General features: G+C 28.7%; 1 protein-coding gene across 1 annotated transcript; it reads left to right on the top strand.

Annotated features, from left to right (window-relative positions):
- The first annotated feature begins 2,028 nt into the window (after nt 1–2,028).
- Nucleotides 2,029–2,879, top strand: LOC120262059. Its single transcript, XM_039270110.1, has 2 exons — nt 2,029–2,087; nt 2,162–2,879. Exon 2 carries the CDS (start codon nt 2,311–2,313, stop codon nt 2,716–2,718), a length of 408 nt encoding a protein of 135 aa, XP_039126044.1. The 5' UTR covers nt 2,029–2,087; nt 2,162–2,310; the 3' UTR covers nt 2,719–2,879.
- Nucleotides 2,880–14,794: the final 11,915 nt, after the last annotated feature.

Below are 14,794 nucleotides of genomic sequence, written 5' to 3'. Positions count from 1 at the left end.
ATCAAAAATCAACTATTCTAGCGATTCTTTCGAATTTATGATCTACATGGGTTAGGTATAAAATGTTTTAGCATTTCAAAAGATTATGAGTAATACACTTCAAATCAGTGACTAATAAAGAGTGTTAACAACATGTCAATTGGATTGGCCTTAGAACTCTCGCAGTTTGTAATAGGAAACTCAGCTCAAGTATTTGTAATTTCTGACTTTGTTTGAATTGTTATACATATCATAGTGTGAAATACTTATGAGCAAAATGCTGGTTAGTTAGGATGATAAAGTTGGTAGTGGAGTATTGATTTCTCAATTTCCTTTTCTGTTGGTATGGTTATACATATTATAGTTTGTAACACTTAATGAGCAGAATACTGGTTGTTTAGAATGATAAGGTTGGTAGTTGAATAGTACTTTTTAATTTTCATCTCTTTTTGAGTGGCTATTGAGATTATAGTTGGTAATGCTTGTGAGCAGGATGCTGGTTATTTACAATGGTAAAGTTGGTATTTAAATAGTATGTTCTTAATTTTCTCTTTTATTGAACAGTTATAACATTGTAGTTTGTAATAGCTATTAGTGGAATGCTGGCTTTTTAGGATAATGAGGTTGAATGTTACTTTCTTAATTTTCCATCTCTATTTGAATGACTATGCCTATTATAGTTTGAAAAAACTATGAGCGGAATCTCTGGGTTTTCGAGGATGACAAAGTTGGTTGTTGAATATTATGTTCACAATTCCAATTTCTATTTGAATGGCTATGCATATGATATTCTGCAGAAAACCTATGAGCGAGAATGCTAGGTGTTGAGGATGATAAAAATTGGTGGTCGATTCATTGCAATTTCCATATGTTTGAATGGTTATGCATATTGTAGCCACACTTACTAGCAGAATGCTGGCTATTTAGGATGAAACGGTTGTCGTTGAATGTTACTTCCGTAATTTCCAATATTGAACATCCATACATATTTTAGCTTGTAAGACTTATGAGCAGAATGCATGATAGGGTTGGTATGTTTTCGTGATTGTTAATTGATGTGAAAGAGAGAAGGTTACAGAGCTACATTTTCAGTTGACTTCTTGTTTCTGGAGTGGAAGCTTTTATTTCTCAATTTGCATTGCAATAAGGATTGATATATATTGCATGAATCAAGATATGCAGCTGGTGTAAAATATGTTGAATATTGCATTTGTTTATAGACTTCAGGTATATTGAAAAACAAGAGAATTTTGCCATTAATTTCATAAATAATTTTCCTTTTTCTGTTAAATTGCTGTACTTTTTTTAACAGAAATGGCTAAAATTAGTGAATTATTGCTAGCCTCCCAAATATAATATCAAAAGCAAAAGGAAGTAGATACTCTTTGCTTTGTTTATTATTTTCCTAAGAAAATCAACAAGGATGCATTGACAAACGTGTGAAATATTGGTTCATTATTGAATGAAAAGTGATTCAGAATTGTAAGGTGTCAACATGTGACTTGTTTCATTAATTTTCATGCAAAAAAGGCTACAGTATTTTAATGTTTTTTTTGTAATTTTCCTTAACAAATGATCAAGTTGCTAACGTTTTCATTGATAAACATATACAGCCTATCAAATACTATCTTATGGCTAGTGAAGGTGTGGCAAGTGAAGGAAGACATGAAAGTAGGGCAAAGTGGAATGAAATTCACAAGGCTCACCTAGTAAAGTTATTGGGTGAGTATAATACTCCTGCCTACCGTTCACAAAATGGATGGACCAAAGAAGCATGGAACAAGATGGTACGTGACATGATAACCAAGTTTTCTAATCCAATCATCACCATAAGCCAAATCAAAGCATTAGAACAAGAATTGAAAAAAAACCTACAAGCTTCTAAAAGGGTTTTCTGAATTAAGCGGCTTTGGATGGGATTATGAAAGACACATTGTATCGGCTCCTGATGATGTTTGGGCACCACTACTAGAGGTATGTACATAAATAATGAATAATTTCATTAATTACAACCATCTGTGGAAAAATCAAACAGAGGAATAAGGATGCAAGGAAGTGCCATAGTAGACCGTTTCCATATTTTACAGCTTTGCAGGAGGTTTATGAGGGTAAGCATATATTTTCTAATATGTTACTCTTATTAGGTTTAATGGTACTAACATATTATATATTTAAAATATAGGGAGATATGCTGAAGGCAAACGATCTCGTGGTATAGAAGATTATGAAGATATTTCTCAATCACCAGTGCACACCCCAAGTCCAAGTGTTTTTACTCCAAACGATTCAAGACACCCATCACCTATACACGAGACTGAGGATGATGATATCATGCAAGTGGAACCTCCTAGTTCTCAACCACGGAATCCTCAAACTCAAAGTTCAAGCAATGAAATTCTTCGGGGAATAAGAGAGCAAGATGGACAGAGAAGAAAAAGGGAGAGAAAAGGGAAAAGGCCTCAAGAGTCATCATTCAATATGGACAAGTACATTGCATTTCGAGAGCGCGAGAACAAAGAATATCTCGAAGTTCTCAAGGGCACTCAAGTAGTGGAAAAGCACACAATAGAAGATTGCATGAAGGTGTTCAACCAAATGAGTGACATTTTCACAGATGAGGAAATGTTCAAAGCTACTCAAATTTTCATCAAAGATAAAAGTTATCGTGAACTCTTTCTATGTCTTCAGGAAGATCATAGAGTGTCATGGCTCAAAATGATGTTTACCAAAATTGACTAAGAGATGATCATGAATTTGTTTTGATTATGAACTTGTGATTTTGAACTTGTTAAATATCCTTTTCTTGTTTGTACTTATTATGGGAGTCTTTTTCATTATGTACCTGTTGAATATACTTTTTCATGAACTTGTTGAATATAATTTTTTGTATGATTGTTAAATATCCTTTTCAAGATCGAAACTTTCAGATTCTTTGCCATTAATTTCATTCATTTAAAAGAGCTCGGCGATACAATGTCTAAGAAACAATTTTATGATTACCGCAAACCTATTGTCTACCTCGGCGATAGCTACAATAATCATTCCACATTTACATTGCTATTTCATCTCTTTTACGAGCTCCTGCATTTCTCTCAGAGTTCATGGTGTCAACATCTTCGTCGTATGACTCATCTCCATTAGGAACAATAGTTTCTTCGACTTCACTATCAAAATCCTCAACAACATCTGTACCGTTATGTATACGGATGAAGTTATGCAACATACAAGCAGCAACTACTATATCAGTTTGAGAGTCGATTGGATGAAAAGTTGCTACTTTAAGTATCGGAAATCTCATCTTCAAAATACCGATGATGCGTTCAACATGATTCCTTAATGACGCATGTCATAAATTAAATAGTTCTTTATAATTGGTCGGTCTAGATTGCGCTCGACCTTGCTCCTGCAAATGGTAACGGACACCTCTATATGGAGCAATAAAATTGGGGTATTAGCATATCCTGCATCTACAAGATAATATTTACCCATTGGGACTTCAAAACCTTGTTCAATAGAACATTGGAGAATCCTAGCATCAGAAGCAGATCCTTCCCACCCGGCTCGTACATATACAAAACGAAGATCAAAATCACATGCGACCATAACATTCTGTGATAGTGTTTGCTTCCTGTTTCTGTAAGGATCTTGTTTATCCAAAGAAATCATGATAGGAATATGTGTTCCATCAATAGCACCAACACAATCCTAAAAAATAAACAAACATATAAACATTTACAACGAAAAAAAAATCACAATAAAATTCATAATATATAGCTTTGCCTACCTTGAAATATGGGAAAAATTTTCGGGTATTCTGAATAACTGGTGATGTTATTGTCGATGGAGGTTCTATGTATTCACGAGCAAGTCGATTAACAGCTTTAAGTACTTTACTAAAATATCGACTAACCGTTTCTGCAGAATGCTGAAATCGCTCTTGCACATCACGGTTACTAGCATTATGAGCAAGAGTGTACATAAACATTGCTAATTGCTCCTCGACTGTTGTCCGTTTTGAGTTGCAGAGGAGCGATTTTTCTATTAAACGATCAACCAGTGCTTGAAATATATGAGGCTCCATACGAAATTCTCTTTTACAACGTTCCTCATGACCTTCAAGAATTTCTTGTACATAAGCAGCACCTGTAAGAATGGATGTGTGATGTTCTACATTTGTGGAAGTTGCTGGACATTCTCTTGACCAATAGCTAAGCATTAATAGGTCATCTTCTTCATTTTTTTTCCTCCAAAGATTTAAGGAATCCATGGTGAAACAATGGTTAGAACTATGAATTTTTCAACTTAAGAAGAAGAATAGTATGTGTATAATGCAGAGGAATCATGTGTATAAATAGGGGAAAATGATAACGGCTATAATTATAACGACTATATTTACAACGACTATATTCAAACTGCTATTTTCAAATTTAAATTCTCAACGGTAATTTTTATTATGTAATAATTATTTATTTTGCAAAACAAACACTCATTTTGGAAGAAAAAAATATGTAAAAATTTTTGTAATATTTTTTTATTTTGTTACCCAAACATCTATTCTGTAGGAATAAAATCTGCCATAATTTCTGTAATAATCAGTTGCACTTCCTACATAATAAAATTATGCCATATTTTTTTATTTTGTATCCAAACAGGCCCTAAATATTGTATAAATATTGTAACGTACGGTTCATTCATTGTTCATGGGTCCCATGTGGGAGAATGTTATTTCCATCTCCTCCAGAGTTGTAGGGCAGGGAGATTTATTAACTTGGTTTGGTTCGTGAAATATCTTCTAGGGAAGGTAAGAATTTAAATGCCCCATGTGACGTTTGGCCACGTTAATAAATCTTTAGAGGTTGTTAAGCCACCGTAACTGGTGCACCTCATACCTGTTTGTCCTTTGACACCCTATTGTGGGACAACACTTGTCGCCTTTATCAAAAAAATAAAAATAAACACAAGCAATAAAACATGTATTTAGCAAATCTAGCCAATGTTTTGAAACTTTATTATTTTAAATTTGATTTCGATATTAATAATTAATTATTTAAAACTGTGGATAATTAAACATGATCAATAACACATGTATTTAGCAAATCTAACTAATGTTCATAAATTTTATATAATATAAATATGTGAAGAACAGAAAGTTTGACTATCACCAAAAATAAATCATTTAAATTGCAAAGCAAACCACTTTGCAGAATATTAATAATTTAAAACTCATAATTGAGATATACACTTTGTCCAAATGTTAATTTTTATTTTTAACAAAAAAAATTCATTTAAGCCCTATTTGATTTATTATAGGTGTATTTGATTTTAATTATTTTAGTTTTTAATTTATGTAAAACATAGAAAGATCTAAATAAAATATAAAAAAAATATTGAATGTGGCGTGAATGTAGTTTTAAAATTAGCCAATTGTGGAACAAGTTTTAAATTTATTATCATTTCCTAAAATACTTTTATGTCTTTATGTGATTTAAAAAAATAATTTTAGAAAATATTTATTAACGGAAAATAGTAGGGAATTTTTATATAATTTTTTTTTTTAAAAATAAAAACTTAGGAAACCGGTTTTGATGAAATTGTGTTTGGGGAGGTGCTAATGAGAGCTGTTTTGACATGATTCTACATGATGACGAGAACATCTAACAAGATTATCTAAGTTTGTTTTTATATGAAATTTAGTTAAGTAAGAAATTTATCTAACAAGATTATCTAACAAGATTATCTATTTTAGTTAAGTAAGAAATTTAGGTGAAAATATGAACAAATAAAAAATAATTATTTTTTATTTGTTCATATTTTCACCTAAATTTCTTACTTAACTAAAATAGTTTTTATGATGAATTCATATAAGTTAATGTGTTTGTTGTGTGTGAAAAATCATCATGTCCTCTCAATTCCATAATTTTCAGTGTTTTATTTGAGTATTTTTATTATTTAAAATGTTATAATTAATTTTACATAATTAAATCCTAATAACAAACGCACATTGCTGATGATTAATGATGGGTAAAATAAAACAAAAGGAAAATATCCACAAGATTCATTCATTGGTTAACGAAGGAAATAAGCAAATATTCATTTCTGTGGAACAAAATTTTCAGGTTTGGCTTCAAATTTCCAAGTCATACAAAACTCTTAGAAAGGCAGGAGAGTGCGTAAGTTTTGGTAGTGTAAGTTGGGGTGGAGTCGCTCACACATGAGTGTTGGGACCATCCGCACACAATCTGGTATAACCTGACTGTACTAATAGCTAAAATCAATCCATTACTATAGCTTTTTTAAGCCAAGTATTGTAACATTTTTGGATCTGTAGCAACCGGAGTTTTCATTTCTTTCTCCATCTTTTTTCTTCTTCTTTTCTTCATTTCTCTCATTCGGCCAAACCAACCCTTTTCTTTAAAATTTTTCCCATGACCTTTTTTCCGACGAACTCAAACTAGAAATTTCTTCCTCCCTTGCTCGTGAGTATCCTAAGAGCTTTATCTAAATTTTTGTTTCAGTATTTTACTTGTATTTAGTTATTTTCCAATTCTTTGTAAATCCTAGATTTACAGCTTAAATGTGAATAATTAATCATAGGCTTAAATTGAAGCCTTTGTCCTTATTATTCATTTTGTGTGAATGTTTGTAAAGAAATTTCTTAGTTAAATGATGCAAATCAGGAGAATACCTTTGTATTAGGGCCGGTTTTTCTATAGCAATTCTTAGTACTGTAGTAGTATTGTAGCGCCAGTGAACTTTAACTGTTTCTTTGGCTACTTTGGTCTTGAGTGAAGCTCATACCGTAAGGAATTCATTGGTAACCTTTAGACCTAGTTTTGAGCCAACCCTAGGATCGATTTAGGGTTGTTTGTTAGAGAAATTTAGGGTTTCATTGTTTGATTTATTTTGCTAATTCTTGTTGGTGTTTTGTTGTGATTTGGCAAGGAGGTGAAGTTTTGGCTCGATGCAAGGAATTACTAGCAGAGGATTAGTGTTCGGGGAAGTGAAATCATCAAAGTTGTGAGTGAGATTAATTATGCATAATTGTACAAGGAAATTATCGATATATATACTATATTACTTGAGTAAGGTGTTATTGGTTTTTATATTTGAATCAAGATGTTTATTGTCTTGAAATGAGTTATTTTATTTATGTTTCATGTTTGCAAAATAGTATTGTTTAAAGGAAATGATTTCCAGATTGATACTTGATTTGTAAGTTGTGAGTAGGTTTGTGTTAAAAACTTTGCACATGCTTGTATGTTCATCATTTCCATGTGGAAATGGCGGTGATTCTTGATTATTGAGTTTTGTGTTGGTTAATTATTGGACTCCATGTGGAGTATACTTATATTATTTAGTTTGTATGGTGGTATCCTACTGTAGTAGGCGGTCTCTGCGGCCAACCTATTGAGGTGGCGTGGTAGACCAACTGATCTTTGTTAGACCAATTCAGGAGGGGTGTAGGACCTTAATTGGACGGTCATCGGGGAGCCTGAGTCACCATCTGATGAACTGATGGTTCAGCGTCAAGGGCATGAGTACCTTGATGACTTTGAACCTAGTCGTGACCACGGCGAAAGTTTAGAGAGATTTCTAGACCACTACTTGCTGGATGCATTACGATGTCATTTTAAATTTGTGATGAGGGGTGAAGCCCAGCTGTCACTCTTAGGAGAGTAGTCTCCCACAAATTTGATTTAGCAACCAATGATTATGTGTTGTGTATCTTTTGTATTGTTATTTTTAAATTTGTGGGGATGGGGCGAAGCTCACTGTCACTCTTAGGAGAGTAGTCTCCCACAAATTTGATTTGACGATGAGTATTATGTTTTTATGGATTTGAAAACTCAGTATTATATAGTTTATTTTTATATATTGAACCATTTTTGATCTATATGTGCATTATTGTAAAAGCTTGACTTGATGATCAACTTGTTTTTATAGTGTAAAACCCGCGTTTGTATTTTTTGTCAATTTGTTGGTGAAAAACCTTAGTTGGGGTAAAAAGTCTTTTTTACACTATCGTTTGTTATATTGTATTTATGATTATTGTTATATGTATTTATGTTCTAAACTGATTGTATTATTAGTAAAATATTATTCTGGTAATTTATGGTGTATTTTGGTATATTTTTGTAGATTTGTGCTAACCCACTCACTAAGTGACCTAAGTTACTCACCCCTCATTTTTCCTCCCAGGCTTTAGCAGGCAGTAGTGTGGCTGTGAAGCGGTGTGCTGGGAATTCTCTAGCTTTCTGCCTTGCGATAAGTCTTAAGATTCACTCAATATCTCATGCAAACACTTACACAATCACATACAAATCAAAGAGAAAGGATGCCACAAAATTGGTAATATAGTTTGGCACAACACTTGCCTACTTCTGGGGGCCAAGCCCGGAGATAAAAATCCACTAAAATAGAGGAATAAAAATGAGTACAACTATCACACTCATCCTCACAAAGGTAAAAAATAACACTCTCTAGATTGCCCGATGCCCACTCTCATTTACCCACACGCTTAAGTTTTTCTCCAGTGGGTCACCCTAAATCTCATAGCAGAGTATCTTATATAGATGTCTCAACGTCCCAATTATAGCACGTTTCTCTTTTAGATTCTCTCCGACTCCTAATTTGGACTCCTTCTAAAAGTAGACATTGCAACTCATGTGCTGATCTTGACTGGGTCACAGCTCCCGTTGCAACATGACCTGCAAATCCCTCCAGTTATCCTGACTGTCACTACAACAATCTATATCTATAGCTACAAATTCATAGCCACAAAATATATTTTTGTAGCTAAAACATTACAATAGCTATAGACAAAGTCATTTGTAGCTATCTATGATATGATTAGAATTTTTTTAGTTACAATGATCATTAATTCATAGCAAATAGATTATTTTTGTTTTGATACCTTGATTTTGTGGCAATAATTAATTTTCTAGCTACTATTTTTTAGCCACAGTAATATACTATAGCAAAATAGTTAATTTAGTTACAAATAGTAATTTCTTGTGGCAATAATGATTTTAAAATTTAGATACTAACCACGTTAAGATAATAGTGGCTATTATCAATGTATAACTACAAACATTAAATACATATAGCAAATTGTAATTTTAAAATTTAATTTGTTATGAGTATAGCTTTTGTAGCTATAGTTGATAATATATATCCTATAGCTAAATATATACATATTAAGGAGCTACAAGAAAAAGTGAGACTGTGGTAAAAGCATGAATGCATGGTACAATTTAAATTGTTATTATAAATCAATTCTTATATTATATCCATCTAATTTAGCAAAAAAATAATTCAACTAATTTTATATAGAAAAATATGGAAATAATAAATCTAAAATGCTTTATATAATTAATAGACTACATGAAAAATAATCAAAATAAATTAAAATCTAAAAAAATTGCAATCAAAGAGAAAATTCTCATCAAATATATATTATATAAAATTGCAATGAACATTATTATTTTTTTCTTAAGCTTTAAAATATTGTTTTTGATATATTTGTAATAGAATCTTGAATTATTACCAACGGAATTTTTGACTATCACCAGCGGAATATAGTAATATCACCTACTCAATTTTTGGATTATTACCAACAGAATTTGGTATTATCATCAACGGAATTTCGTATTTTTACAAACAGAATAGAGCACCTTTACCAATGGAATTGTTTACTATCACCGGCGGAATTTTTGTATTATCACGAAAATTTCTTATTATCACCTACGGAATTTACTATTGTTACCAACGGAATTTTTGGATTATTAGCAACGGAATTAGATACTATCACCAACGGAATATTGTATGACCAATGGAATGTTTAACCATCACCAACAAAATTTTTAGGTTATTACTTACAGAATTCGGTGTTATCACCAATGGAATTTCATATTATTACCAATGGAATTGAGCTCTATTACTAACGGAATTGTTTACTATCACTAACGGAGTTCTTGTATTTTCACTAACTGAATTTCTTATTATTACCCACAGAATTTAGTATTATCACCCACGCAATTTTTACATTATCACCAACTGAATTTTGGTACTATCACTAACGAATATTGTATTATCACCAACGAAATTTTTTATTATCACCAACGGAAATTTTTGGATTATCACCAAATTTTTGTTTTTGAATTATATTTAATTATATTTAAAATTATAAATTAAATATATTAAAAATTATAAATATTTGCAAGAATTGTAAATATCTTATTTATAAATAATTTCCACTCATATATTTTTATTAATATTATTTTTACATTATTTTAAAAATATATACATTTGACCTAAGTTTGAAAGAGAAAAAACCAAAATTCTTGAACACATATATTCCATTTTGTGAAAGTATATATTTAATATGAATGTCATAGTAATATATTATTTGAAATTTATATTTTTATTATTCATTTTAAAATTTTATTGATTGCTTTATTTAATAATAAATTTTTTATTTTTAAATTTACTCGTGTATTATTAGTTCAAAGACAGTTATGATTGAAGACTCTGTGTTTTGATGTATGTCATTATATGTTAATGATCAGGGGCATCTTAGTTAACTTGGAGCCTAAATCGGAATTTTAGAATAAATCCTCTAATTTATTTAATAGAAATTAAATTTTATTTAGAATTTATTTTAATAAATACATGTTTGTTTGTCTTTTTATCGTTACTAAACTTGTAATGAAGAGATATATTTAAAATTTGTGAGCAAAACTCATAAAAATATAATGTAACAATATAAAAACTACAAAAACTATTATTAATAATTTAAAAAATGAATATTATATTAATTTTGGCGAAATAAATGCATGAGAAAAGTAAATTAGATAAAATAGAATTATGAAAAGTTTGTTAGAGAATATATGAGATTGATTAAGTATCAAAATAAAAATATTTAATATGTTATTTTAAATTTTAAAAGTTAGCTAAGATTATATAACAATTAAAATATTTTTGTATTACGATAATTATTGGGAGCCTTTCTAAATTTCAAGTTTTTAAAAATATTATTAAAAAATCCAAAGATGAGGCCTTAAAATTAAGATTATTATTAAAAATCTAAAGATGAGGTTTTCAAATAAAAATTATTATTAAAAAATTTTTAAAAATGAGGCCTTAAAAAATATTGAGACCTAAAGCAATTGTTTCATTGGCCTTACCTTGAGCCTCCATATTAATGATATGGAATTTAGTTATTTAATTAATTACATGTTATTTCAATTAATTAAAATTAAAAACTTACAAACAATTAATTCAAATATTATCTATATTTTTACAATTATAAATCATAACAACATCAACTCAAAGGTAAGGTCAATGAAACAATTACTTTAGCCCTTTATTTTTTTAATATCCTCATCTTTAGATTTATTTTAATAACAATTTTAAAAAATCAAATTTTGAAAGACCATTAATTTATAATTATCATAATACAAAAATATTTTAATTTAATATTTAATCAATGTAATTTAATCTTAGTTAATTTTAAAATTTTAAAATAATATAGTAAGATGATAGATATTTATTTATTTTATGCAATATCGTATTTATTTATTTTATTTATTTCGTATAATTAAAAAAAATAATATGAATGCAATTTATAGTGTTAATTTAAAATTTCGTATATTTATTATAATTATATTAGATTTGTAATGAAGGATTAAATGATAAAAACTCATTAAAAAAACTAACTAAGCCCTAATATTTTTTTAATAATTAGGGCTACTCCCTTTTTTTCTCCTTCTTCAACATCAACTCAAAGGTAAGGTCAATGAAGCAATTAATTTAGCCCCTTTATTTTTTAAAATTCTTATCTTTAGATTTATTTAAATAATAATTTTAAAACTCAAATTTTGAAAGACCATTAATATATAATTATCATAATACAAAAATATTTTAATTTAATATTTAATCAATGTAATTTAATCTTAGTTAATTTTTAAATTTTAAAATAATATAGTAAAATATTAGATATTTTATTTATTTTATGCAATTTCGTATTTATTTATTTTATTTTATTTTGTTTAATTAGAAAAATAATATGAATGCAATTTATAGTGTTAATTTAAAATTTCGTATATTTCTTATAATTATGTTAGATTTGTAATAAAATATTAAATGATAAAAACTCATTAAAAAAAACTAACTAAGCCCTAATATGTTTTTATAATTAGGGTTATTTCCTTTTTTTTCTCCTTCTTCAACATCAACTCAAAGGTAAGGTCAATGAAGCAAGTACTTTAGCCCTTTATTTTTTAAAATCCTCATCTTTAGATTTATTTTGATAATAATTTTAAAAACTCAAATTTTGAAAGACATGAGTATATAATTATCACAATACAAAAATATTTTAATTTAATATTTAATCACTGTAATTTAATCTTAGTTGATTTTTAAATTTTAAAATAATATAGTAAGATATTATATATTTTATTTATTTTATGTAATACCGTATTTATTTATTTTATTTTATTCGTATAATTGTAAAAAAAAATAATATGAATGCAATTTATAGTGTTAATTTAAAATTTTGTATATTTATTATAATTATATTAGACTTGTAATGAAATGATAAAAACTCATTAAAAAAAACCAACTAAGCTCTAATATTTTTTACAATTAGGGCTACTCCCTTTTTTTCTCCTCCTTCAACATCAAGTTAAAGGTAAGGTCAATGAAGCAATTACTTTAGCTCTTTATTTTTTAAAATCCTCATCTTTAGATTTATTTTAATAATAATTTTAAAAACTCAAATTTTGAAAGACAATCGATATATAATTATCATAATACAAAAATATTTAATTTAATATTTAATCAATGTAATTTAATCTTAGTTAATTTTTAAATTTTAAAATAATATAGTAAGATATTAGATATTATATGTATTTTATGCAATACCATATTTATTTATTTTATTTTGTATAATTATAAAAAAATAATATGAATGCAATTTACACTATTAATTTAAAACTTCATATATTTATTATAATTATATAAGATTTGTAATGAAGGATTAAATGATAAAAACTCATTAAAAAAAACTAAGCCCTAATCTTTTTTATAATTAGGGCTACTCCCTTTTTTTCTCCTTCTTCAACATCAATTCAAAGGTAAGGTCAGTGAAGCAATTGCTTTAGCCCTTTATTTTTTAAAATCCTCATCTTTAGATTTATTTTGATAATAATTTTAAAAACTCAAAGTTTTGAAAGACCATGAATATATAATTATCATAATACAAAAATATTTAATTTAATATTTAATCAATGTAATTTAATCTTAGTTAATTTTTAAATTTTAAAATAATATAATAAGATATTAGATATTTTATTTATTTTATGCAATACCGTATTTATTTATTTTATATTATTTTGTATATTTATTATAATTATATTAGATTTGTAATGAAGATTAAATGATAAAAAAAACTAAGCCCTAATTTTTTTATAATTTGGGATACTCCCTTTTTTTCTCTTTCTCTTTTTCCTTCTCTTTCTCCCTCCTACCTTCACCGCCCCTCACTGTGCTCTCGCGCGACAACAGAGAGGTTTGTAAGTGTCGACACCGCCCCCGAATCACACTAGGACAGGTTCACCAACGCTGTGACGACGGGACAATAGCTTTAGGAGGAGCGTCAATAGCAGCAGCCGTGCTAGAAATTTAATCTATAACAATTCGATTGTGTATGGTGGTGGATCTGCAGAGATATCCTGTTCAATTATCGTTGAATCTACAGCTAATAGATATCCTAGTGTTGAGCAGGTGAGTGGGTTTTGTATATTTCAGAGTATATATTAAACATTTGCACCACATGGTTTATTGTTCTTTTTTCAGTATGCCATTGGGTCCTTTGTTGATGCACTAGATTCAATTCCATTAGGTCTTGTTGAGAATAGTGATCTTCAGCCTACTGACACATTGATAGCCGTTGAGATGCTTAATTTTTCCTTTATAAAATGTATTTTTATTCTATATGAACTAGTGCTTATTGTGATGCTCATTGCTTTCCAGAAGGTGTTTTTCACTGTAGCCTACAAATTGACATTGTATGCAACATGGGATGAACATTAACTTGAAGAATGGCATCTTGTTGAATATCGGTTAAGACTTGGATGACATATGATTATTAGATGACATCATTGATGCAAATCAACACTTTTGTGTCTACATCTTCATGTGTGGTTATATTGTTTGCAACGTATCTTCTGATTTCAGTTTTCTCAATATGCTTATCTATAATTTGATTCAGGAGAACAATCTATACTTAGGTAATGGTTATGCCCATTCAATTCTGTGGATTTTGAGCAATTGTTGAGTAACACCCAGAGGGATCTTTTGCTAAACTCTTGAACTCTAAGTTCTAACAGCATCTATGACATTCTAATGTTTCTAAAGTTTTACTTAATATAATAATTTAGGATTATTTGTTTTGTGAATTGTTGAATGATCAAATAGTTTTCTCAATCTAATGTTTCTAGAGTTTTACTTAATTTAATAATTTAGAATTATTTTTTTATTTATTGTTTTCTGATCAAATTGTTTTTCTCAATCTAATAGTTTTCCTTAATCTAATGTTACTAGAGTTTTACTTAATCTAATAATTTAGGATTATTTTTTTTTTGTGAATTGTTGAATGATCAAATAGTTTTCCTTAATCTAATGTTTCTAGAGTTTTTAAGCATGAACTTCTTAATTTAATTACTATGTTCGTATTTTAGTTCAAAACTCATGGCTCGAACCCGTAAAAGTAATATATCTTCTTGTAACATTATAAAATTCTATTTGTTTGTTT

This window comes from Dioscorea cayenensis, chromosome 5 (genome assembly GCF_009730915.1).
Source record: "Dioscorea cayenensis subsp. rotundata cultivar TDr96_F1 chromosome 5, TDr96_F1_v2_PseudoChromosome.rev07_lg8_w22 25.fasta, whole genome shotgun sequence".
NCBI classification, from domain to species: domain Eukaryota; kingdom Viridiplantae; phylum Streptophyta; class Magnoliopsida; order Dioscoreales; family Dioscoreaceae; genus Dioscorea; species Dioscorea cayenensis.
This window is presented reverse-complemented; position numbering and strand designations above follow the sequence as displayed.

What these genes read in the sequence shown, in the direction of transcription:
- LOC120262059 (XM_039270110.1), top strand. Translation starts at nt 2,311, where the DNA reads ATGCAAGTGGAACCTCCTAGTTCTCAACCACGGAATCCTCAAACTCAA.